The sequence below is a fragment of the Epinephelus lanceolatus genome, chromosome 23, assembly GCF_041903045.1.
Source record: "Epinephelus lanceolatus isolate andai-2023 chromosome 23, ASM4190304v1, whole genome shotgun sequence".
Classification (NCBI taxonomy): Eukaryota; Metazoa; Chordata; class Actinopteri; order Perciformes; family Serranidae; genus Epinephelus; species Epinephelus lanceolatus.
Window position 1 is genome coordinate 22,188,403 of NC_135756.1, and position 27,772 is coordinate 22,216,174.

The window sequence follows — 27,772 nt, forward strand, 5'->3', positions numbered from 1 at the left end:
ATTACTAAATGACTCAGTTTATTTATTTATTAACTGTTTTTTATTCAGTTTGATAGAAAAGAGATTACATATTTACTTTAAATAAGGACCAGAAAGATGTTGAATGGGAGGGATTTTCAGTTAGTAATCATTACATTTGCTGGAAATCTAAAGGATACATTCAAAATGATTAAATCTTAGCTCCAGTCTGTGCTGTCAAATCAGATTACTCTTACAGAAACAGTACTGTCACGAACTACAGATGTACTTTTAGTATTCTGCAACACGTGGGTGCTGTTTCTTCTGTGTGCGTGTTTGTTTCTGCTGTTTTTAATTGAAGGCTGTATAGAGGACTGATTATCAAGGAAAAAAGTTTCATCATTTTAAAGTTGCCATATTATAAAGATACTATCAAATATAGAATCAAGTAATCTTTGACAATGTAATTATAGTCTAATTACACTTTTTTCCAAATGTAATCCAGAATGATCATATTTACTTTTTTTGTAATCTGATTACACATACATTTAATCCACAATTAACCAGTCCTGCCTGTAGGTTGTGCAGTGACAGCTGGTGATATGCTTGTAGAAGTAGTGTCTGGTGGTGAGGTCAAAGCACCGCAGGGTCACCGGTCTCCTCTCTGAGCTCCGCTCCGCACAGCATCTGCTCTTCTGCTCCACCTGCAGGTCACCGTGTAACACCACCCTGTTGTGGTGAGAGATAAAACCAGAAATAAAATTCAGTCAAATTCACAAAGAAACTTTACAATGTGGTGTGTGTGCATGTGTGTGTGTGTGTGTGTGTGTGTGTGTAACTATTGCCATCCTGACGGATATATTTCTTCTCACCTGGGCTGAGACACACATTGACCCTCACACACAGGCATCTGCATGACTGTGGTACAGTTCTCTATGGTAAACTTGATACCGGTTAGCCTTGGTGCACAGCTCTGGTTACCTGAAGACAGAGGAAAATAATACTGGAGGCAGTGTGATGAGTGGGAAAAAAACATCTACAAAATCTAAAGATGTTTTTGTCCCTTTATGAAGTTTTGAATGCAGGAAAGTCCCACACTATTTAAATTTCGGTGGTTAAATTGTTGCAACTTGAAAGGAGGATTCTGCACACTGTTCTTGCTCAGCATCACCATTTATTTGTTATACTAATATTTTGGTTAAAATTTTTACACACTGATTTTAAATAAATAGTGCTCTGCCCATTTCATGTGCACAGGTACGGGACAATTAATCACCTGTAGGTGTGCAAAGCGGCAAGGCCTATGTGTTCATTCATTCATTCATTCATTATCCATAACCACCTATCCTGTTGGAGGTGGCAGGGGCGCTGGAGCCTATGGAGAGGTGGGGTACACCCTGGACAAGTCACCAGACTATCACAGGGCTGACACATAGAGACAGACAACCATTCATGCTCACATTCACACCTAAGGCCAATTAAGAGTCTCCAATTAACCTGCATGTCTTTGGACTGTGGGAGGAAGCTGGAGTACCCGGAGAAAACCCACGCTGACACGGAGAGAACATGCAAACTCTGCACTGAAGGGCTCCCCGACCCTGGATACGCACCAGAAACCCTCTTGAGGGTGAAATGCTAACTACTGCACTACTATGCTGCCCTGTGTTCATTCATAAGATCAGCATATTTTGTAAATAATCAGTTGTTCCGAAACACACTCATAGGTGATTAATTGTCCTACACCTGTGCACATGAAATGGGCGGAGTTCTATCTATTTAGGAACATTGTTGTAAATGATCCTAAAAAAAAATGTAAAAAATTGTATTGAATACAGGGCGGCACGGTGTTGTGGTGGTTAGCACTGTCACCTCACAGCAAGAAGGTTCCTGGTACGATCCCGGTTCGATTCTGTATGGAGTTTGCACGTTCTCCCCGTGTCAGCGTGGGTTTTCTCCGGGTACTCCGGCTTCCTCCCACAGTCCAAAGACATGCAGGTTAATTGGTGACTCAAAACTGTCTGTAGGTGTGAATGTGAGTGTGAATGGTTGTCTGTCTCTATGTGTCAGCCCTGCAATAGTCTGGCGACCTGTCCAGGGTGTACCCTGCCTCTCACCAAATGTCAGCTGGGATAGGCTCCAGCGCCCCCGTGACCCTCAAGAGGATAAGCGGTTAGAAAATGGACGGATGGATGATACTCTTGACCAAACGTTAGTATAGTATAACAAATAAATGGTGATGCTGAGCAAGAGCAGTGTGTGGGATTATCTTTTCAAGACTCAAGTGATACTTTCCAAAATACCTACACCTGAGATGGCTGGATGTGCAAATATCTTCTTTTCAATAAATCGTTGGATCTGAAATGTCAAACTTCTGCAAAACTTCTGAAATTCTAAATGACATAAAAATTGTATTGATTTTGACGTAACTTACATGAAAAGCAGCAGTGTTGGTTGTCCCAAATTCTGTCCTCCTGGTGATTAAATCACAACAGCTCAAGGTTAAAGGGATAGTTTGCCCCCAAATAACAAAAAATACATTTTATTCTCCCTGTCGTGCTTTTTATCAGTCTAGATTGTTTTGATGTGAGCTGCCGAGCATTAAAGATATCGGCCGTAGAGATGTCTGCCTTTTCTTGAACAATCGTATCACCACACAAAAGGAAGTGGTGATAGCTCACCTAGCACCACTGAGCTAGCTAACATTTCAGCGTAGCTGAGGAGGACGCCATTAATGTTTACATCTTGTACTGTCATGAGCACAAGCCTCTCATACATGAGTACTGTAGATGCACACTTCCTTCTGCGCAGTGACACAGTTGGCAGGTGTAGTTTGGTAGTAAGAAAATAGTTCCTACATGAAACTGCTCACAACAAGGTCTGTGAATTATCTTGAGTAACTGGGTCATGGTTTCTGGAAAGAGACATTGCTGTTGAGTTTTTCAAATGTATTTTTTTTGTGCTTTAAGCACCACAAGCCGAGTGCCATCTAGTTCCATTATTCCAGAGAAGGCAGACATCTCTATGGCTGATATCTCCAACACTCAGCCACTTACACCAGAACAATCCGCATTAATAAACAGCACTATAGGTAAATGTTAAAATCTGAATTTTTGATTTCAGGGTGAACTGTTTTTCTACTGCCCCATACTGGAAAAATGCTTTCTTTCTACTTCCAGTAAAGGTGAATGAAAACAGTTAGTTATCAATGAAGATTTGTAAGATGTTACAGTTTAAGGAACAAATCAGAGGGTGTGCAGTACCTCTGGACAGTCTTGTGTGGGACAGACTCTAGTCTCAGTCTGAATACCCTCTTTGCTGCAGGTATATGTCATGCAGGGATGGGCGGCATCCTTCCATCTGTCTCCCACCTACACACACAAAGAAACATATCACGACATGCTACACAGTATGATGATTCATTTCAATCAAACATTTATTTTTCCTGAGGGAGAAGACAAACAGATACTGTTATAAGATTAGACACAACATACCCTGTATGTTTTGTTATGATAACTGCATGTCTTCTCAACTGAAAAACAACACAATAAGTATTAATGTGTTAGCTGTATTAGTATTCATGTGAAGCAAGGAAGGTCTCTAAGAAAGTACTTAAATCATCATTTTAAAACATAATGACTTACCACAAATCTGATCACCACAGCAGGAAGTGTTTACCAGAACAGCACTGGGGCCACAGAGAGGCGCTGGATTAGGAGGTTTTGGAACACACACCTCTGTGCGAGTCTGGTTGTTACATGTACACAGGTCACAGCCAGACTGCCACACCTCACCAGGCTGGAAGACAGATACAGAAACACTTCCACAATCCAATCTGTTTTTTCTGGGTGTAGCCTGTTATCTTGTGGACTTTGTTTTGAGGGTTCTCTGGTTGTGTTTTTCCTTGTTACATGTATTCTTTCATGTTTAGTCTGTTTTCTGCTCTATGGGTTATGTCTGGTTTTACTTCCTGTCTTTGTGTTTTCCTGCCTTTTTGATTGTCTGCCCCGCCCTGATTAGTTTCATCTGTCCCTCAGTAGTCCTGCAGCCTACTCACCTGTTCTCACCTTTCCAATAAGAGGCTTCTACATTACCTGCCCACTTCGTTGTTCTTGGTCAGATCACCTGCCCATGGTCCTTGTGGTTTCCCTGTGTCCCTGTTTTTTTCTTGTTGATTGTTCCTGACTGTTTGCCTGCCCGTCTGATGTTCGCTTTGTCTACCTGTAAGCTCACCAGCTTCCATTAAAATATCTTTTCTGCATCCTCCTGCCTGCTGTCCTGCATTTGGGTCCTCCATTACTGTGTTACTTCAGTCAACTGTGAGAGTCATCAGAGATCTGACTATTTTTGCACTGATGAGACAAAGATACTCACCAGTCTGGGCTCACCACGTGGTCCTTTACAATCTGATTGACGAGACACAGACTCTACATTAACACAAATTATGACTACATACTATACATCTAGGTGAGTGTCAGCCTTATTGGCCATGTAACTTACAGGAACAGTCAGACACACAGATGTGTGAGTGATTTCCTGCCCTGTAGTGGCCGCTGGGACAATAACAGCCTGGCCTGCAGTTCTCCAGCGAGGCCCCTTGATGAGGTATTCTGTACAGCCAAACCAGAAGAGAAACAGAAATGATGGAAATCTTAACAGGGGAAACATTTTGGATTTAATAAAGTGAGAGATAAATTTCACAACAAGTCTAAGGATATTATTTAGTAAAAGTAAACTTTACAAACCCTCCACAACAGACGTCATCCACCTTGTCATGACATTCTCTGTAAACCAATCCTTCTGGACATGTCACAGCTGAAACATGAACAAGTACAATGATAAATATCAGTTTAAGAAGGAATTTAGCATTGACATTTTAATGCAAACAGCATTACAGTCTGGTCCATAATACACAGAAATGTGTGCAAACATTCAAGGGATAGTTCAGATCTTCTGAAGTGGGGTCGTATGAGGTACTTATCCACAGTCAGTTTGTCAGTGTAGTACCTTCGGTAGATGACACTTGGCACACAAAGCAACCTACTGCCGTGGACAGGGGGCAGCAACAACAAGTATTCTAGCTACCTCAAAAAAAAAAGACCTAAAACTAAGCTGCATCAGTTTATCATGGGGAACTGAGGCTGTTAATGGCTTCCACATAGGAAATGACTGTCTGACAGAAAGGTAAAGAGGTGAAAATATCCTCATTTTAATGTATACTTCAAGTGATCTTAATTTTGTTTTAGGTGGGACCTTGTTAGGTGGCTAAAATATGTTTTGCTGCTGCCCCCATCTAAAGCAGAGCTTCTGTGGTGGTTTTCCTTCTGCTTCTCCAAACTGGAGGCATGCCAACTGCCATCTACTGTAGGTCATACACTGATACACTGACTATGGATAAGTGCCTGCTACAACCCCACTTTAAAAGATGTGAACTATCCCTTAAGTTCCTTGTCTGACTGGCTTCGGACAAAAGATACGTACTACAGCTTCCATTGGTCAGTCCTCTCCAGTCAATACAGACACCAGCCTTCATGCATTCCTCAGCAGCTTGCTCTAGTGAGGAGCAAGGACCATTCCTGCATGAATCAAACTCACAGTTCCTCTTTGTAAGGTTCAGGTTCACGCTGCAATTTGCAAACACTCTGAGGAAACAGTAAAGATTTGATTGTTAGTCAGTAGTTACACATGCAAAGAAACAGACAGCCAGGGTTATATACCACTAAAATAAAAATAAAGAAAACTATGTGTAGAGACTTGTACATGGTTGCTAGGGTGGTACTAGGTGGTTGCTTGGAGGTTGTTAAGGTGTTATGGGTGACTGCTAGGAAATAAGTGGCTAGGGTGTCTGGGGTGACTCTGGGTGGTTCCTCCTATGTGTCTGCATTAGTCACAAATGTAGTTTTTACATTGTGTCTCTCTTTCATGGCATCTAGCAAAAAAATTTGTAAATCTCTCCACAAGGTGTGTGTGTGTGTTAGCGTGTGGAACTTACGGGTGGTGTAGCAGCTCGCATAGTGCACTCGCAGGGCAGGGGGTGGAAGTGGGTGTGTTAGGGGGTACTGTAGTGGGTGAGTAACAAGGTACGTTCCTTGGTGCAGAAGCACAGGCAGGCTTCAGTGGGTTGGCGTACACCCAGTCATAGGCTGTCTTATCACAGCAGCTGTCATCCTCCATCTGCCCTCCTTTACGGATACATGACCCAACACCGCATACACCTGGAGAGAAGATGGAGGGGTGAGCTCAGGGTACAAGATGTGCAATCTGATGACATAAACAATATGTGTACAGCTTTTAGTCACTTTTTGTGGTTCTCTAGCTCAGACACAGATCTCCCTTCCACAACAGGTATCAACTATATACAGACCAATGGACACTGCCATCGTGACGTCATGTTAGTTTGTGGATTCCCATTTTGATGCCTGGAGTTTGGCATTTTGGTTGTTGCCATCTTGGAGTTTTGGACCCAGAAGTCATATTTGGAGGACATGGTAGAGCTAACTCCAATGCTAGCTGCTAGCTTGGTTGGCACAGCACATTTACAGCTATTGACTGCAATAACGCTAATGCTAATTTTAAAACAAAATGTGCTTACTGAGCACTTGACTCCTGAGAGGTTCTTTTTGTACAACCAAATGCTGGACAAGACTTTTTTTAGATGACAAAATCTTTCAGTGAAAACACAGCAACAGCTATGGTTAAATTAGCTTTAAACATAAAAAATGTTTTTTGTACAAGACTGTAAACATGTATCTCTGCTTGACCTGCTTTTGGAGCTAGCCTCAAGTGGTCACTACAGGAACTGTGGTTTTTGGCACTTTGGTGTTGGCTTCATTTTTCAGCCCTGAAGGTTGCCGCTTGATGAAAACATTCTAACAAACAACCTCAAACAAGCAGCATTTATTCTTTCTAAAAAGCTGCGGCTTTAAATTAAACATACTGTTTGGCCTGTTAGCCTTCAAGCTAATATAGCAACATATTGGCTGCTATTGCAAGGTTGACAAAACAAGATAAGCTTTTGCATTACCTGAAAATCCACTATACATAGACAAACACACACTGCTTAGATGGATATAAAGTATGCACTTAACCATCACTTTCGATCCATTACCCACCACATTGTCCCTGGGTGTTGTTGTGGAAGTGCTCCATAGCCAGACTGACCACCAGGGTATAAGACGGACTTAGGGAGACATAAGAGCGGATCTCCGGGAGGTAGATTGACACTATGTACCCCGTGGTCTCGAATGTCCACCCATGTTCCTCATATGGCGGCTCAATGGTCACATTGTTCAGAGTGGCCTAAAGTAGATTAGACAAGAATTAAACCAATTTTCTATGCAATTCTTAAAATAGAGTATGGTAGGTTTAAATATGTAGAGCATTGGAGATACATTTTTTAACAGAAAAATATCATTAGCATCCTTGTAGCCAAACAGCCAATATTGTATAAGTTGGCATGGTGATATGATATAGGATAAATAAAGTTGTATTATATCCTACCTGTACTGTATACAAATGTGGAATGAGGCTGAGTGTAGCTATACTGTCCTGATATTTCAGGATGATGCCTTTAGCACAGGAGCCTTCAAGGCCCGGCACACAGAAAAAATTGTCCACAGCAATTTTCAGATGATGACGTGGAGCCCTCTCCTCCACCAGGATGTAGGTGCAATCATCAAGGAAATCAAAGGGTACACCTTGGAAAGAGATGTAATGGGGGTCCCCATATAGATCACAGCGACCTAGAGGGGGGAAGAGGTGATTTAGTAGATATGGACAGCAAACAAGAAATGTATTAAAAAAAAAAAAAAAAAAAAAAAATAGCCATGTTAGCAATATGGCTATAAGGATGGAACTGTCAAGTCAACACTTTTGTCCAGATTAAAGTATCTCAACAACTACTGGATGGATTGCCAGTTTACAACAGGCCATAGACTATATACGTGGACGAAACCATCGTGACATTATCCATTGGTTTGTAGACTACTGTTTTGATGCCTCAAGTTTGGCATTTTGGCTGTCACTATCTTGTTTTTTTTTGAGCCAGAAGTAACAATAACCTGACTGAGAACCTACAGTCACCAACATGGTAACAGCTTGTCAATCACAAGGTAGCCATGCCCTAAAGCAAAACCTGCTTTATCTTTTATCTTACTCTAAATGGATCCGTAATTTAAAAATGAAGATCATGCTGTTTTGCAGAAGACGTGAAACTAACAATTCAGACCATAAACTCATCAGGAAAATGATTACTGAGATAATAAATAAAGTGAGAAGCAGGGTCATTTTCTCATAGACTTCTATACAATTTAACTTCTTTGTGCAACCAGTGGAGTCGCCACCTGCTGGCCATTAGAAAGAATGCAGGCACTTCTGCATTGGCGTCACGTTTTACACCCAGAGATAACCCCTTGCTACTGACCATAGACTGTATAATAAAGATGGATGACAGCTCCTTAGTGAAGCCAAAACATCTTAAAACTCCCTCTGGTGGCTGGCTGCAGTAAAGGCCAAACTCTGCCTACTATGGCGACCATAGCAATGATTACCTGCTAAACGTCAGAATGTTAACTTTGTCATGGTGAGCATGTTAGCATGACATAAGCATTTTGTTCAAAGCACCAATGCCCCTAATGCAGCCTCACAGAGCTGATAGCATGGTGTCATAAGGATAGATTCGTCAGTTCGAACTGATTGGGGGTAAACACCTATTTTGGGACATGTGAACTGAAAAAAACACTAAATTGGCGACCCAATTCAAACAATAATGAGATATTAACATGAACCCAGCCGTTGGGCCCAATCGGGCTCAGGCAGAGAAGCAGAGCTTTAAACTGAATATGCTTCGAGGGTCTGCAATCTCAGGGTTATTAGTAGCCACTCTTTGAAAGCTCCACCTCATGACTTTGTGAAAGCTTTAAGGCTTCACCTAGGCAGCAGGATGAAAGGTGTGGGGAAAAACCAAAATACAGAGAACCAAACCATGACACAGAGATCGTGGACATTTGTATCACAGGTTCAGTTTGGAAACCATTAAACTCCTATTAACCACAACAATAACAAAAAAAATCACTTACAGTCACACTCCCATCTTTCACAGCATCCGTCTGAGACTTTCGTGACCTGGTTTCTGGGGCAATTGGGAATCGCAGGCTCTGGACAAGCCACTGGAGTCAACTCTATCTTCCCCCCTATACAGTTCTTATGGAAGCAGTCCTCCATCCACGTCTCACCGCAGTCCCAGCTTTGTTTCTTCATACGGTCTGTACACTTACACACTGGTACATTGATAAACACAGTAGAAGACAGTGAACATACAAAAGACTGAAACATTGTTTAAGTAATTTTAGAGACTGATTGCTAGGATAACTGAAAAACAGAGTAATGTGCAGAACAAGTATATGGCATGTACCCTCAGTTGTGGAGCTTGATTCCGTGTCCTGTTTACGTGTTACAGTTGCTGATGTCGCTATTGTGCCAGTGACTACTGCGTGGTAAGTGTGATATGTTTTTTCTGTCGTCATTGTGGTGCCTGATTCCTCAGCGGTTGTCAGTTCAGTGGTAAATGTTGCATTGGTGAATCCTTCACTTGTGGAAACCTCTGTGGTCTTTGCTGTTGGTGGCATCGTCGTAGATTTAGTTGTCACTTCATGAGACGTTGCTGTTTCTGGGGAGGTAGCAGTATGCTGAGTGGTTGAGTGCGTAGAAGAGGTAAATGTTTCAGTGGGAGCTTCTGTGATAGTTACTTCAGTCGGACCTGAGGTTTCAGCAGATGTAGCATTGGTTACAAAAGTGGTTGTTGAGTGAGGTGTTGTGCTATTTGTTATCATTGTAAGCTCTGTTGAGGCAGCAGTTGACATCGAAGGAGTGGTGCTCATTCTAGTTGTAGATGATGTGATGGGTGAGCTGGTGGTGATTTCTGTTGCGTTAGTCACTTCTGTAAGGGTTTCTGAGGTTACAGCGGTAGTTGAAGTTGTTGGTGTAGAAGTGGAGGGGGGCATTGTTGACAATGTTTCAGCTGTAGTTAAGCCAGTTGTTGTTGGTGTAGAGTTGGTGTAAAGTACAGTAGTTTCAGCTGTAGTTGAGGCATTTGTAGTCGTTGGTGTAGAGTTGGTGTAAAGCACAGTTGTTTCCGTGGTAGATGAGGCAGCTGTAGTCATTGGTGTAGAGGTAGTGTAAAGCACAGTTGTTTCAGCTGTAGTTGAGGCATTTGTAGCTGTTGGTGTAGAAGTGGAGGGGGGTGTTGTTGACAATGTTTCAGCTGTAATTAAGCCAGCTGTTGTTGGTGTAGAGTTGGTGTAAAGCACAGTTGTTTCAGCTGTAGTTGAGGCAGTTGTAGTTGTTGGTGTTGTGGTGGTATAAAGCACAGTTGTTTCAGTGGTAGTTGAGGCATTTGTAGCTGTTGATGTAGGAGTGGAGGGGGGCGTTGCTGACAATGTTTCGGCTGTAGTTAAGCCAGTTGTTGGTGCAGAGGTGGTGTAAAGCACAGTTGTTTCAGTGGTGGTTGAGGCAGTTGTAGCTGTTGGTGTAGAGTTGGTGTAAAGCACAGTTGTTTCAGCTGTAGTTGAGGCAGTTGTAGTTGGTGGTGTAGTGGTGTTGTAAAGCACAGTTGTTTCAGTGGTAGTTGAGGCAGTTGTGGTGGGAGTGCTTGATGTAGGAGTGGTGGCACGTGTAGTGGTGGCTGGAGGTTCTGGAGGTGCTGTTGGAGCAGAGGTGGAATTGAGGTCTGGTATTTTACAAACAGGTTCTGTGAAGGCACATACACTGTAATCTAAAATAAAACTAAAACCTAATTTGAATGTAGTGGTACATGAATATAATTCATACTTACTACAGTTCACTGTTCCATTTTCACAGTGGCTGATAAGGATAATATGAGAGTAGAAATTTCCAGTTGTCAGTGTAAAGAAATGTTTTTCATATTATGGTTATCCTGAAAATGTTTATATCTAGACATACTGTATAAATCTATTGACTTACCACTTAATAGACTGTATCATCACCACTGCTCCAGGCTGAATGACAGTGTCATTAAAATAACAGGTGCAGTTTCTCAATTTGGTGCATTCACCAGTATTTTCATCATAGTATGGCGTCTCCTCTGAACATCTGGGGTAGCAGCCTTTGCAAGAATAAACACAATTGTTATTTTATGGGTGCAAATGGATTTTGTGAGCATTGACAAGAAAAAGAAATATTCAATTATTCAATAAATATCTGAACTGTGAGGATTTTATTCTGAGCAACAGTACTGACAGAATTGCACAAGCTAAGAAAGATTACTTTTCATTTTCATTTTCACTGGATTCAACTGATGATTAAGACATATGTTTATCTTATGTTTGAAAATAACTGAGAAAGTCTGATTACCTTCCAGCTTGTGAGTGACGCTGGTGTCTTTGCCGCAGGTTAGCATCTCACCACAGGTTTCATAGTGCCAGCTACACTGGCCTTGCTCGTTGTAGTAGTCACAGTAGACCGCTAAGTTTAAATAATCACATGTTAAACTGATACAGAATGAGTTATAGTTTGTTTCGCAATCATTTATCAATAGTGACACTTTTTATCATACATACTGTATGGTAGACTGATTATGTGTCTTACACAGGGTCAGTCCTTTGCATAGTCACATAAAAATACTAACATATTGATAAAACATTATATAAAGTGTATAAACTATGTAAAATACGAAGCAGAGACATTAGATGAATGGGTATTTACTTTTAAATTTTCTGCAATGTACTGTATATAGTACTATGTTACTCAGTGTTTAAGCAAGAAAGTAAACTTAAACAAGAGAAGATGCATCTTTAGCACTGTTAGCAGTGCCCACTAAAAAGTGAGTTTTGTTAAAATAACCTCCTGACATGACAATTTGTATGAAGAATCAACTGATTAGTAGTGATCTAATTCACGCTCTCTCTGTGGATTTAGGTAAAAAAGTTATTCTAAAATGTCACATTACAGTTACCTGAAAAAGATGGCTTTAAGTTAAGTTCAAACTAATGTTGTTGGGGCAAAAAAGGTGTCTCAACTTACGACACAGATCAGGTGTTCTCCATTTTACACACACATCCTTGTCGCTGCAGGCCTCTGCGTAGGCTGCAACAGCTGTGCAGAAGCCCAGGAACTTCCCTTCAAACTCACAGGAGCAGGACTCCTGCACACAGGCCTGATAGTAGGGATCTGGATCCACCTGTAGATTGTAGAACATCCAGAACAGAGTTTCAATAACGCATTTAAGGGCTTTCCGTGAAGGCCTATTAATGTAAATAGAGAGGTGAAATCTTTCCCCTTCCAGTGGACCACCATGGGACGTTATTTCGGAAAGTCCAACCCCTGACCCTTGGTGATGGTGGGTTGTTAAATATGTAAAATGCATACCTTTAAGTGGCACTCATTGAATATGTCTCCTGTGATAATCCTACAGCGCCGCTGGGCCCAGGCTGAGCAGTAGGAGTTGCGTTCGCATGGAAATACCTCAGTGGTCACATCAGAGCAAGGAGGTGTGGTGGCTTTCCAGCTGTTGCCAAATGCCAGGGGAGTGGACATCACTAAAACAGATGTTTGGTGTTATTTTGACCACTGTGACAAAAGTGAAAGTCCTTTGTAACACAAAGAGAAAACTAATTTACCTGCTGAGCCACTTATCTGAAGGTCATTCATCTCATTGGAGTCAAAATTACCACAGAGGCCGCACACACGGTTCTGCGGGAGAGGTGGTTTAATAGTCTATTTAAAATGTATTAAAAATAACACTTAAAATTCAAATACCCTTATATTTAGCAGTATTTAATACTATTTATTTAGGCCTGGGACCAAAGTGTTAAATCATGTGACAAGTGATACATAAATGATTACATTTCAAAATCCTCATCACTCACCCTCCAGTATTCATGCAGCTCTATAGTGATGCGGGTGTGTTTGTCCCAGATGAGAGTTATCCCTCTGCTTGGTACTGAGATTATGATGTAGAGTCCCACGGTGTGTGTGGAGTAAAGTGAACCTTCCTGCAGAGTCCAGCCGCCATGGTAACGTCTGGTCACCTTCATGTCACTCAGCGTCAGGGTGACCTCGCCCTTTCAGGACAGCACAGATACCAGTCATGACATAAGGAAGGAACGGATATTACAGCACAATGAAGATAATGAAGATAGATAATAAACATGTGGACAGTAGCTCAGGGTCTCAGTGAGGTAAAATGAGAATCCTAGAAGCAGCCGTCCACCTGCAGGTCGAGGATGATGGAGCGAGAGCAGGTGAGCGCCTCATCACAGCAGGGCACACTCTCCACTCTCACAGAGAAGGTGCCGTTTCCCTTTCCACAGTCATCCTAAAGTAATGAGATCAAAGTAAAAAATATATTATTGTGAAAAATACTGCAAGCTATGGCCTATATTTTTAGAAAATGCCCTTTAGTATTTGCATGATGTACTGTGTCCTTTGAAGGCTAAACACTAGAGGCCTAGAGAAAGGAAATATGACCATGTAACACTTTTGCTGAGGATGCCACACTGGCTCCCAGTAAATTTTAGTACTGATTTTCAAAACTGTTATGCTCAATTTAGGGCCCTTAATGGCGTGGCACCCCAATATTTCTCTGACATACTTATGCGCTATGACCCAGAAAGACATCTCAGGTCATCTGGAACAGGCTGTCTAGTTATTCCTTGGGTCTCCATGAAAATTGGTGAAGCTGCCTTTAGGTTTTATACTCCAAGCCACTGGAGCATCCTACCCTACCCAGTCATGTTGGTGTTGGTGTTTGTGGCAGCAACCTCCATGGTAGCTCCCACGTTACGCAACACATTGTGCTTCCACCTGGATTTAAATGTGCTATATAAATAAAGTTTTGCGTACTTGCTTGCCTACAAGACTTTCGCAAAGAAACATGTGGATGAGCACCAATTTCCTGATGTTAAATTCAGACAAAACTGAAGTTAATGTTCTTGGCCCCAAACAACTCAGACTCTTTATCTGATGACATAGTTTCTCTAGATGGCATTGCTCTGGCCTCTAGCACTACCGTAAGAAACCTCGGAGTAACATTTGATCAAGATTTGTCTTTTAATTCTCATTTAAAACAAACCTCATGGACTGCATTTTTTCATCTGCGTAATATTGCGAAAATTAGGCCTATCCTGACCCGAAAAGATGCAGAAAAATTGATCCAATTTGATTGTTACCTCAAGGCTGGATTACTGTAACTCTCAGGTAGCTCTAGTAAGTCCTTAAAAACTCTCCAGCTAATTCAGAATGCAGCAGCACGTGTACTAACAGGAACTAAGAAACGAGATCATATTTCTCCTGTTTTAGCTTCTCTGCACTGGTTCCCTGTAAAATCCAGAATTGAATTTAAAATCCTACTGTTAACTTATAAAGCTCTAAATGGTCATGCTCCGTCATATCTTAGAGAGCTCATATTGCCTTATTATCCCACCAGAACTCTGCGCTCGGAGAATGCAGGGTTACTCGTGGTCCCTAAAGTCTCCAAAAGTAGATCAGGAGCCAGAGCCTTCAGCTATCAGGCTCCTCTCCTGTGGAATCATCTTCCTGTTCCAGGAGGCAGACACCGTCTCCACATTTAAGACTAGACTTAAGACTTTCCTCTTTGATAAAGCTTATAGTTAGGGCTGGCTCAGGCTTGCCCTATACCAGCCCCTAGTTAGGCTGACTTAGGCCTAGTCTGCCGGAGGACCCCCCTATAATACACTGGGCACCTTCTCTCCTTCCCTCTCTCTCTCTCTCTCTCTCTCTCTCATATCCTATTACTGCATCTTGCTAACTCGGCCATTCTGGATGTCACTAACTCGGCTTCTTCTCTGGAGCCTTTGTGCTCCACTGTCTCTCAGATTAACTCACATCGCAGCGGTGCCTGGATAGTGTGACGTGTGTGGTTGTGCTGCTGCCGTGGTCCTGCCAGATGCCTCCTGCTGCTGCTGTTATCATTAGTCATTAGTCACACTTCTACTGTTATTATACACATATGATTATTGTCACATATGTATACTATCAGATATTAATACATACTTTCAACATATTGTACCACTGTAGCCAGAACTATAATTATAATATTATTACTTTCATTAATATTGTTGTAAGCTACTGTCATTACGGTCTGTTTCTCTCTCTCTCTCTCTCTCTTTCTGTCTCATTGTGTCATACAGATTACTGTTAATTTATCATGTTGATCTGTTCTGTACGACATCTATTGCATGTCTGGAAGAGGGATCTCTCCTCAGTTGCTCTTCCTGGGGTTTCAACCGTTTTTTTCCCCTGTTAAAGGGGTTTTTTGGGGAGTTTTTCCTTATCCGCTGTGAGGGTCCTAAGGACAGAGAGATGTTGTATGCTGTAAAGCCCTGTGAGGCAAATTGTGATTTTTGATATTGGGCTTTATAAATACAATTGATTGATTGATTGATTGATTGACGTGACCAATGGATTTCGTTCACACTTTGATGTTTGGTCTCACCTCTACAAGAGTGTACTGACACTGTCCATCAAAGCGGTACCACTTGGAGTCAAAGGTCTGGTAGTGTCCGTTTCCGTAAACTTGACACTTCCCGGGGCAGGGCTCGTCTCTGCAGTGCCACTGACCCTGACCACAGATACTGTGAGACGGTGTCAGTTAGTTAAGCAGCCTTTCCATCTCAGCTGTATTAGCTTTTGGAAGAATAAGATTTTTTGAATGAACGTGTAGGAAAGCAGCACTAATTCAGGTGTTACCATGTTTTACAGTTGGTTTTGACGTGCTGTCCTGCACTGAACACTTTGCCGCTGTACACACAGGTGCAGTTGTCCAGAGAAACACAGTTGCCACGGTGATCCTCGTACTGGTCATGTGGGCAGTAACAGCCACTCTTGCAGGTCATACTTGCACTCTGGAAATCGCATCAAAGGAAAATCTTTTAGATTGAGGAAATGTTTGACCCATCACAATAAAAGTTAGTAGCCACATTATTATATTACAGTTTTAACAAACACGTCAGCAGCTGATGTGAAAAGAAAAATGAATGACACAAGAATAGTGTAAAGCCATGTATGTAAACATGTAATCTGTTGACCTACCATTGGTTTGCTGAGGCTGTCACAGGTTTTCTGAGATGTGCTAACAGGGTACTCGGAGCAGTGAACACAAACCTTCCCATTTCTGCATCCTGATGCAAACAATCATTAAATACAGAAAACATATGAGTGTGTTAGTTATATTTCAGATAGTCTGACACCTTGTCAGGGTTAAAGGGATCTTTTTATCAGCGAAATACTGTTTAATTTGTCACTATTAACAAATGAAGTTAAAACCACAGAGCAGAGATAACAAGGGATAAGTTTAATATGACAATGATGAAAGAATATATATTTACCACAATCTTCAGAACACTGTAGCTCTCCATTCTCACAGATGCTGGAATAGAGACATTCATAACACATATTTGCTCAAGTATGTGTACATCATAAGGCCTTGACACACCAATCTGACATCCATGAATCAATGGAGACAAAGACCAACTGCCTCATATTGCCTGTGTCTCAGCTAAAACGTTGTACTTGAACACAACGCAAAGACAACAGCCAACAGCTAACTTGCATGTACGTTTTGCGTCTGCGTGAGAGGAAATAACTCTCCAACACCAGCAGGTGGCAGCAGTCTGTATTTGTCATTCGAAAATGGAAACTGGAAGACTGTCGGGAAAGATTCAAGATGCTAGTTTGCCAGTTAGCACATTAATAACACAGCCCATTGTTGAAAGAACACGATATTTACCATGTGTTTGCAAACAATAATACAAACATTCACAAACTGTTTCTGCTAAAGAGTTCAATGGCCAAAAAAAAAAAGTAATGTTATCTCACATAACGCGCCCTTTGACTTTAATTGTTGTTTACTTTCCTCACTTCCCTTTCTCTTCTTGTGCAAACTGCCAATAAGAGTGATTGCATTTACAATCGGGCCCCGCCATCTCCCATTCCGACTAACATGCTGAATTGGCCGAAAAAGGACGACAAGGGCCAACTGGTGCCAGTGGTGGGTAACACACAGCAAAAACTAAGGCAAAAGATGCTCACAGATGGCACAACATTGACCGACGGCCAACTGTTAGCTTGGTGTGTCAGGGTCCATAGGTGTAGACTACACAATTGAGGACACTATAGCAGCACTGGGGAGACTTGGTTAACGCAGACAGTGAGTAATAGTCTCACCTGTTGTTGAAGTAAACAGAATTAAAATGTTAAGATAAATGTTAGTAAAGTTTTAAATGGCTGTAAATACACAGATGATTAACTCACCACCTTCGTCCGTCAATAGCAACAGTACCCGGGGGCGTTGTACCGCCATAATAGTGGCAAGGGCACTCTGCTTTTGGGGTACAGGTGCGTCCTTGGTTCAGGTGAGTTCCCTCTGGACAGCCACAGCCCTCCACAGGAGCATCATCCAGCCCGCAGCGAGGGTCAGGACCAGACAGGGAGCGGCATGTGTGGTTGCAGGCTTGCATGTTGTAGGAGAATTCAAGGTTCTTCTGGCATGTCAAAGCTGTGACACAATATTGTGATTAACATTTAGTATAGCACAGGGTTGCAGACAGAGTAAGCTGTATATTTGTTTGTACTGAACTCACTGCAGTTGGTGGCTGCCCTCCAGTCACCAATTACAACACCCAGACTGGCACAGGCTTTGGCATAGTTGCCCAGAGCAACACACAGGCACTGCTGCAGACTGCTGTCACAGTTACATGTTCTTAGGATGCAAGCCTGGAAATAAAAACAGTTTCATGTTAACAAGGGTAGCTCACAGATATGTCAAAACTTATTGAGGATTTATTTTGGTGCAAAAGTCATGTTACCATGTGGTAGTGATCGCTTGGGATATGACCGTGGCACTTAGCAAATATCCCAGCTGGGTCGTTCAACACGGAGCACTTTTCATCAGCAAATATTTCTGCAAAATACATATTTACAATAATGAAATGTCCTTGTGGCTCAACTATTTCTATCATATCACCTAGAAGCAAGCAAACTAGTGAGTAAATTTCAGAGTTTCAATATAAAAATGTACCAGTTGTTTGATATTTAAAAACAAAACAAAAAAAAAATAAATTTATATTTCATCCATTATATGCAGAATTCAGGAAGACAATAAAATACTGTGTGTGACTTTATCCACACATTTACAACATTTTACAAGCACACTTGTATATAATTTATTGGTACCATTGTCAGTGTTAATGCAGATGGGCATGTTCCCCGTACAAGCACCGGAACTCCAGGACTGAGCAAAAGGCTGAGCTGAGTTCTCGATGATCCCGCTGCTGGTGGTGAAGTCGTCTGTAGTGTCATTGTTGTTGTTGCCACAAAGACCTGAAAGATACATTGATTATAATTACAAATAAAACATTTTTAAATATTTTTTTACAGTGCATTTTTTATGGTACATTTTTTATGATACACCTTTTATAGTGTTTATATATATTTTTTTTTTCTAGTATAGTTTTTTATAATGCAATTTTTATAATACATTTTTATAGTACAATTTTTCTAGTGGTACATTTTTTCATAGTAAAATTGATTTTATTGTTCAAAGTTTTATATCAACATTTCTTTTATAATACAACTTTTTATTGTACAATTTTATTTTACTTTATTTTATCTTAATTTTATTTTAGTGCATATTTTACAGTACATTTTTATAGTAAAATGGTTTAATAGTACAATTTTTATGGTGCCTTTTTTTATAGTAATATTTCTGTTATAATACCATTTTTTAATAGTACAATATTTTAAATTTATTTTGAAAATTTGTTCCTTCTTTTGTTTGTTACTGTTTAAAACGTGGACACATGCATGCGCACGCGCACACACACGTACACACATATGCGCGCACATATCAAAATAAAAGCAACATACGAGTAGTAACATGACCTTGTTTTCTTATTACTTGATGAACCTTTGTTAACTGGCCCGTATTCATCATTCTTGTATTCCTTGAATCATTCTGTTAGTGTTTTGTCTTGCAATTTAAAAAAAAGATAATACTACAGAGAATAGAAACTACCTTTGTATTTATTTTTGTTTTGTTTTTTGTATTGAAAGCTCAAAACTACAGGCCATAATAAAGGTGAATCCCTTGTTTGTAGATCAAGATCCAAACCTGAGATCAGGCCTGAGTGGTTTGTGGGTGGGTTGATGTACAGCTGGATTTCAGGAAACATCTGGACCTCCATCTTCATACCAAAGGATGTGTGGACGTGGACGTACATGGAGGACTGCCAGAAAACGAAAGCATGTTCTGATAGGTGACAGAGAGTGGTTAGTGGGCTGGGGAGTATATAACAGGACTCGTAAACAGATGCAATGGACAACAATTCTTTTTTACCAGACTCATGAAGTTCAGTGATCTCCTCCCCACTGAATATCACCCTGTTGCGTGAGAACTCATACGTTTCCTGCAAATCAAAAAAAGAAGAGCATTTATATTCACTGACTGTTCACTTCTGTGGTTTGACATTTGTTTAATAGATTATATTATTTAGATTTAATCCTCAAAGACTGTTTGTACCTGAAAAAGCTTAAGAGTAACAGTTTTCATGGAGGGTGCCTCTGCAGAAAACTTGATTATTATCATCCAGTTGAGACCCTTAAAGAACAACACAGCCATTAGTATAATAAAAAGTCAACATAGGTTAATGGCACATGTTGGGGTAGTGGGAAAAATTCACCAGAGAAGCCAAATATGTGCATTTGGCAGGGACGGCATATTGTTTGCCGTCAAATGTTGTTACAAACTGCCCTTCAATGAGACATGTGGGTGGGCAGGAGTTTTCAGAGCATCGCCATTTCCCACTGTCACACACACTGTGGAAACAAATGATGACGAAACTTTAATTGAAAAAATCAAACTAGCTCATTTCATTGAGCCCAAGTAGACATTTGTAATTCATGGATATTCCCTCAGTGCCAAATCAGTTTTTTTCTCGCTTACCATGACTGACATTTGGTGCTGCGTATGTCTCCGGTTGAGTAGGTCTGGCCAGCAAATACACAGGAGCAGCTGGACACACTCACACAGTGGAAGCCATCCGCATGATCATTAAGCACCGTACCTACAACACAAATTAGTATACCTTTATTATAAGGATCATATAGGCTAAACAAGCAATGAAACAACAAGTGAGCTACATCATAAAGTCAGATGGCGCTCACCCTTTGGGCAGACACAGGAGCTAGTGAGTTCCTGGTTGGAGAATGTGAGGTTTTGGCTGGAGCAGCTGGGAGCAAAGGCTGCGCCCTGTTCTACATAAACCAGGTCTCCTGGACAACTTGGCTTCACTGCAAAACAGAAACAGGCAAACAGGCAATGTTCATCAAATTAGTGTCTAAAGTTGAATTTGAGCCAATTTGAAACTTTAAAACGAATTTATAATCTAATCTTGTAAACCCCTGTCAGCACAAACACGTGGCAAACACAGCAAAACTTTGCTCAAAATCACAGAACTTTATTCTCAGTGCTAGTGTGAATCCCAAAGTCTGGAATACCAAATTATGTCAGGCTGAATTTTGGGGAAATGTGTACAAGATGGCACAAAACATTGAGATTATTTAAATTTGATGACACTGTACAGCCATAAAAACATCTAATCTTTCATTTCAACCCAACCACCAGAAAAAATGTCGGCATTGTACATTTCTGCAAACCACAGATACATTATATTTGCATGTTATTATGTAGCAGAGCAACTATTTTTTATGCCAACATCCCAGCAGGAGAAACACTGATAGGTTACTACAAGTGACCCAAATTTGGTGCCTAAAAGGCTGCTGGAAACACAGCAGTGTTAGTTTTAAACAGTGTTCTGCAGCTTGGCAGGTGTCTCACCTAGGAGACACACCATCCATCTTTCCCTCTACCTTAAAATAACAAAAGTCAGCTCACATACTATGTCACGTGATATGACGATATGATACGTATCATATCAAATGTTGATATGATATGTATGAAAGACTACGGCCTCTAGTTTCGCAGACCGGGCGAGGCGGGGGCGCAGCGCACCTGCGCTTCGCCAACTGGGTGTGGCCAGGCAGATTTTGCAAGTTTGGCACACCGTGTGCGCTGGCATAGCTACTCCTCTTTCCCACCTCCATCCCTCCTACCTGCGCAAGTCAGAAAGAGGGAGGAGAGAAGGCGTGGAGTGGGGTTTAAACAGCCAATTCACATCACACCAATCAAATGAGCCCCTCACCTCACCCTTAAATGTGCTGCGCGAAGGCGTAATGAGAGTTTACTCAATTCGCCATGGCAGAGAGAGCAGCAGCGTCAGATGGCCAAACTTCTCCCAGGAGGAAACTGATGTTTTGGTCTGTGAGGTCCAAGCTCGCAGTGTCCGAATATACGGAACTGCGAGCAGACCTCCACGGGCTGATGATGCAAAGGTAGCCTGGGAGGAGGTCACCACAATTGTAAATCAATGTTGCGTTTCTCTCGCGCGCGCGCTCTCTCGTTCTCTCTCGCAATTTCACTCTGTTTCTTTTCTTTTGACTTTTCTAAGATGACAGATGCTGAATATATACTCCCTATCTGATGCTGTGGCTGTTTGTGGTTGGCTGAGAGGGATGTGAACTCATTAGTTTGCAGCTGTTTAATCAAATCAGATTAGAGGCCTACATGTTAACTCAGTGTAAATGTGATGTAACTTCACTGAAGACTTGTGCAAAAGATGATTTTTTGAAACTTAAAGCGACAAAATAAAGGTAAAAGCTGGATGTTAAGGGGGTTAAAGAGCACCTACCACATGTGGTTACATCTCTCCATATCCTCCAGACATAGCTGTTGTTCCCACAGTGCTGGGCAACCTCTTTGAAGAAAGCACAGCTGATGTCTTTGCTCATTTCGTAGCTGTAAATGTTCTCTTCACAGAGTTGGATATAATGAGGCGTCATGGCTTGCAAACAATCCAAAGTGTAGGAAAAGAACATTCTGCATTCCTACAAATACCAGAGAAACATTCAGAATCAGGAGTGTTTAAACACAGCTGAATAGACTGACTCCTCAAAAAGTGAATTAATGAAAACATTGTTGATTCTGACATTCACGTCTCCATGGGCCTCATGCAGCAACATTCTCTTAAATTTCTCTCACATTTTCTCCTAAATTTCTGTTAGAAAAAAAAGACCAGGTGTGCTCCAAAGTACATACAGCAGCAGTACCAACAGAAGACAGTATCGTCACAACATTCATTCAGGTGTGTTTGAACAGTCAGTTATGGCAACAGTTGACTTACTGTATTCACAGCAGAAACAGGATCTCGGATTTGACATGTGTCCTTGGCGAGCACGCTCTCCTCAATCAGCTGCTGCTTGTTGCCTAATTTCATTTAAAAAAATAAAAAAAATATTTTAAATACGTTGCTGCTCCTACAAGGCCTACAAAAAGTTATGCTGCTAACTGCCATTTTTTACTAAAACGATTCTGCTATCAATTCAAACGTACCTGGGAAGTTCTGTTTTCCACACAGTCCGGTCATGCCAGTGCTCAGCTCCTGCTCCACCTCCACCTTAACATGTTTTTAAAAAGGCATCAGTCAGTGAGGTTAGTGCTCTGCAGTACAGAACTAACTGTGAATGTTCCAGTTAGCTTAAGATCATAATGTATTGTGTTTGAATGCCTGTGTTTGTGCTCTCATGTGTGTCTACTCCCTTCAACTCACCCACACAGTGTCTATTCCCCAGGGGACACTGTGCCAGGTGACAGACAGTGGAAGCAGCGAGCTCCTCAGTCTGGTGTAGATGCCGTACTGAAAGATATGCTGGTAGGTGTGGTCATATGGAAGGGAAACACTGTCAAAAAATAAACACACAGAGGTATCAAAAGAGGTGGGGGAAATCCTGTGCTTACGTAAAAGTAATGATACAACACTGTAAAAATACTCTATTACAACTTAAAGTTCTGTGTTGAAAATATTACTTAAGTAAGAGCATGTAAGTCCAACTAGTAAAAAATGTAAATCAATTTAAGCAATCAAAATTGTTTGTGTGCAAAAATCTTAATTTGTAAAGCGACTAAAGTTATCAAATAATCGTAGAGGAGTAAAAAGTAAAATACATTCTTCTGAAGTTTTGTGGAGCTTGATGGGAAATTCAGAGCATATGAATTGTCTGCACATGGTTCTCGACATAGAGGTGGCAGCTAGCAGCTAACGATGCTAACGCCATAAACAACGCTAAACAATGGCAACAGCGCTGAAAGAGCTAACAGTGTTACCAGGGAGAAACCAGAGGATGGGTGCTACATTAATGCAATGACGATGATGTCAGCAGTAACCACTATATAAGCGTAGTGCAAAGTGGCAGCAAAGAGCTAGCCAGTGGGATACACACATGCACAAACATACACCGCTGCACCGGCTTACCACAACAAACTACAGAGAAGCTCGGATTACAACGCGCACAGAGGTAGCGTGACTTTACTCTTTGCTCAGGACGCCATTACTCCACTAAATCTTTACATAGCCAGTGAATGTAGCATACAGAACCTTTGAGTAGAGTACACGAGTGAGTGAACTTTCCACTACTAGAAAAACAGCTTTCTTTTTAACCCTGAATGATGGTAAGTCATCTCACTTCCTCAAATTTGATTTGGACGGAAAGATAAAATTGGTTAAATATTACAGCGTCTACTTCCCCCAAAACAGCCTGTAAGTCACCTTGCAGACGTAACAACTTGCCGTAACACTGGAGACCCACAGAGACAAACTATTAATAATGCAGAGTCCCAGAGTCAGAGCTAATAATCAACTAACATTGTTGACATTAAGAATCCATAAAAACGTCAACCACCTGGCTGAGTATAAATGCCATTTAGGTGATTGATTTATGCCTTTTGGCAAAACTCACCTATCGCTTTCTCACACTTTAACTGCAGTTTGTGTGGGTGAATAATGGTATTGGTTTTTGGATTATACATTTTCAGAGTCAGGGGATCTCAAACTTTGATTGAGTCATTATTTGGTTATGGAAGCATGTTGCTGCCACACCAAGAAAAAAAAAAACTGATCAGTATCAAGTAATGACGTAAAAAGTTTATTGTTATAATAAGATGTTTTTTTGCATTTTAACAAGATATTTTCCTAGAAACTAATGTTTCAGTGAACTATTTGATGAAGTGTTGAGACATGGTGAGATTTTGCTGTTATTGAGCAGAGTGGATGATATTGTGATAAGTATGTGTACTGTAGGCCTACACTAATAAGGATTTTAATGATTCTCTGTCAAAAACCAGTGTGGACAATGACAGAATTAAACGAATATGCCTCTGAGTAGATTTATTGAATTAAATGATGGTCTGAACATAATTAATGGTCAGCTGTTGTAAGTGGCTATCAGACATTTTTGTTCTATTTGTCAGAGTTTTGAAGCATTCAATGCAGCAATAACATAGGGATGATAATGAGGCTTAAGAACAAGCTTTTCATGTTTTCTTCGTGGACGTAGAATAAATGCTTGTTTTGATAACTATCTGAGGTATGGTAAAGCCGAGTGCTGTAGTCAGGTGTAGGCTAGTTACCAATGAATAATGAGCATGAGTTCAGACAGCTATGGCTGCTCACAATCAGCTGGAAAACGAGGCCCGCTCTGCTACTTCAGTACCAAAGCAGCACCATGGCCTGTCAGTGGTGATAAGAGGGATACATTTGTTCACTCCCCCAAATCGCCTACTGATCAGATACATGTACCCAATCACTCACATAAGAACGTTTTACTTGCAGAGCACATTTTGAACTGAGCTTTATAATGATTCTCTGTTGAAATCTGGATTGGGGTAGCTGAGAAACAGATGTTTCTACACGTCTCTCTCCTTAGAAAATCCTTAAAATCCTTTTTAATGTAGGCCTAGAATACGCATACTGATCAAGATATCATCTGCCACACTCAATGACAGCAAAATCTCCCCATATCTCAACCAAAGCATAAAATCAAACTTAATCAATTAGTGTAAATGAGCCATATCCCTCAATTAATTCCGTATCTACATGGCTGCAGTTAATAAAACAGTATCAGTGTGGATTAGTGTTGGGCCCAAACCTTTTCTTCTCCACCATGATGCTTCCACTCTGCACAACAGTCTTGACTTTGTTGATGATGATCTCGACTTGGTCCAGCAGCCCGTTGTCACCTCGCCGTAAGGTGATATCACATTCCACCCGGTTGTGTGTGAAGCGGGTGAGGGTGAACGGGCAGTTGGACCGAACATAGAAACTTGAACCGTTGAAGGGCTGGATGACCCCGCTGCCAAATGTCCTGCAAGTGTCTGATCACAATTTACTGATTAATGCCAGGAAATGAACACCTGACTGAAATATATATAATATACAGTAAATATATAATAAAATATATAATAAATCAATTCATTATTTTTGTTATGTCAGATTGAGAGTTTAAAAAGTTAAGATTTTTAAATGTAATCAGCTATACACCCCTTTAATAATCAGTTCAGAACTCGATACATATAACTTCTTCACCCACAGAAATAAGATTTCTAGGAGTACCATTTTAAATCAGTAAGCCACATCATCAACTATTGTTTCACATCTATAAAGATTTAAGTAAAATTAAGTATTTATTTGTCACATACACAATCACACACAGCACAACTTGCAGGGAAAATTGTTTGTGCCTTGCTCCATTAACAAACTAATACATACAAAGAATAAACTACAATAGAATAAATTGAACCAAGTAACATAAAATATTGACAAACCAAACAATAAAACAATATATCTGTATGATACGGAGAAATGAAGCAAAACATTGAAACAATAAAACAGAATAAGTTTCAGAAAAGCTGAAACAATATAACTGGTCCCATGTAACATTTGCAAAGATCAGAGACTAGATCAGATCAGACAAGGATCCAACACTGACTGGCTTATACTCACATTTCTGAATTTCTGTTGTTGTGACTGACTCTCCTGTGCCTAGAACTAGGAGAGAAATACAGCGTCAAGGTGGACGTAAACATTAATTATAATCAAAAATCATGAATAATAACACAAATACTTTGGATATAGAATAATACTGTTATACCAGATGCTGTATTTGAATTAAAATAATAAATATTGTATAAAGACATATAATGCACAAATAGTGCACGAGTGAAAGTATTTAGAGCCTTTAAAAAATAATTTCTGAAGAAAAGTAAAAGTAGCTATAGTGCAATATTAGATACAATGATCAGTTATAAGTTGGAGTCCTGCATTGAAAATGTCACTTTGAGAAAAGTATTATGAGCTCACTCTATTTTACAGCATTAAAAGTTAAAGTACTCATAATGAAAAAAAATGCTCATGTCAGTGTTATAACAGTTAACTAATAATAGTACTGGGTGGTTTAATCTACAGCAGTCAGTGATGGAATGGAACTAAGTATATTAATTCAAGTACTGTACTTAGATAGAATTGAAGTACTTCGACTTCACTTTAGTATTTCAATTTAATGCTACTTTACACTTCTAATCTAATACATTTCAGAGGAAAATATTGTACTTTTTACCCCACTTTATTTATCTGATAACTTTAGTTTCTAGTTATTTCACAGATTTAGATTATACTACAAGATACAAATTGACTAATAAATATCATTATAGTTTAAGCGACCCACAGTAAATAAGTAATTAAAATGAGCTCCACCTTTACAAGCTGCAACATGAAAGTAATGTACACATTAATTCATCAGTAATTAAAATTTAGTAACACATTATTTACATATATATTTTTATTTTTTGCTTAAATTTCATTTTTTATGCAGGAATTTGACTTGTAACAAAGTATGTCTGCATTTTGGTATTGCTACTTTTACTTTTAGAGATCTGAGTACTTAATTTATCACTTGCAACAGTGCATCATACGCTCTAAAGTTTTGTGTGAAAATTCTTAATTTGTAAAGTAACAAGTAAACAAAGCTTTCAAATAAATGTAGTGGAATAAAAATGACTATTTCATTTTGAATTGTTGTTCAGTAAATGTATAAGGTAACATGATATTAAAATGGTAAAATACAAATACCTGAAATTTATATTTAAGTGCAGTTACTGAGTAAACGTCTTTTCTGCTTTGAAGAATTAAGTCATATTCACATAATTAAATTAACAGCTGCATTGTACCTGAGGCCAGTGAAAAGCAGAATGCCAGCATCCATCGCTGGGAGGTCATGCTGCCGGATGCTCTCTCACAGGTGAAACCAGGAGAAACTACACAGACAGCCTACCGCATGGCTTATATAGTCCATACACACGCACACACTCTAAACCACCCACCATGTACTCATTGACGTGCACACATACCAGGAAACTAGAAATGGGGAGAAAAAACAAGATTAAACATTAAAATAATTGATACTTAAGCAGACATTTGAACATGATCTCACAGTGCAGGAAAACCAGCTTAATTTAAAGCATATCCTGTTTATCATGTTTCATCTACAGTTAAGGAAATCTATTTGATGGTATAACAACAATCCCTCTGATATTTACTCCCGTGGGAAATTGTGAGTGCGTGTGTGAAAGCGAGATCTTGATTCGAGCATGTCAGGATGGATGCACAAACACAGTGCGGAAGACTCACTGCAGAGTTTGAAACTTGATCCTCTTCTTTTATTCTTTTAAATCCTTACATTTCCTGGAATCCTGACAGAAATATTAACACATACATATCCAGGTCACCAAGCGCACACTTAATGGGTAAACTATTAAGTCCTGCATTATGAACAAAGAGGGATGGTTACTCTTGGCAAACACTGGTGAAACAGACAATGAGTTGCAAGTTTACAA

At 40.3% G+C, this 27,772-nt stretch overlaps 1 protein-coding gene across 1 annotated transcript; it reads right to left on the reverse strand.

The window, feature by feature from the left end:
- LOC117249630 (mucin-2-like) lies at positions 1-27,227 on the reverse strand. Its single transcript, XM_078165158.1, has 44 exons — positions 27,107-27,227; positions 25,884-25,928; positions 25,030-25,255; positions 22,656-22,785; positions 22,439-22,502; positions 22,230-22,312; positions 21,738-21,933; positions 20,155-20,280; positions 19,934-20,054; positions 19,671-19,806; positions 19,511-19,588; positions 19,328-19,397; positions 19,103-19,240; positions 18,166-18,312; positions 17,799-17,893; positions 17,574-17,706; positions 17,245-17,488; positions 16,320-16,360; positions 16,024-16,112; positions 15,682-15,836; positions 15,428-15,566; positions 13,184-13,288; positions 12,840-13,034; positions 12,591-12,663; positions 12,340-12,509; positions 11,995-12,151; positions 11,326-11,436; positions 10,936-11,077; positions 10,787-10,815; positions 9,368-10,654; positions 9,033-9,233; positions 7,456-7,697; positions 7,068-7,254; positions 5,948-6,170; positions 5,437-5,597; positions 4,701-4,770; positions 4,456-4,565; positions 4,330-4,361; positions 3,600-3,753; positions 3,450-3,487; positions 3,219-3,326; positions 2,390-2,429; positions 831-939; positions 1-687 (listed from the first exon to the last, which is right to left on the reverse strand). Exons 1-44 carry the CDS (start codon positions 27,153-27,155, stop codon positions 507-509), a joined length of 6,630 nt encoding a protein of 2,209 aa, XP_078021284.1. The 5' UTR covers positions 27,156-27,227; the 3' UTR covers positions 1-506.
- Between the last annotated feature and the right edge of the window lie 545 nt (positions 27,228-27,772).

Coding starts and splice junctions, on each gene's coding strand:
- LOC117249630 (XM_078165158.1), bottom strand. CDS start 27,155: ATGACCTCCCAGCGATGGATGCTGGCATTCTGCTTTTCACTGGCCTCA. Junction 10,655..10,786: donor AAATGGAACAGTGAACTGTA/GTAAGTATGAAT, acceptor CTGCTCCAACAG/CACCTCCAGAACCTCCAGCC. Junction 4,566..4,700: donor GATGACGTCTGTTGTGGAGG/GTTTGTAAAGTT, acceptor TTGGCTGTACAG/AATACCTCATCAAGGGGCCT.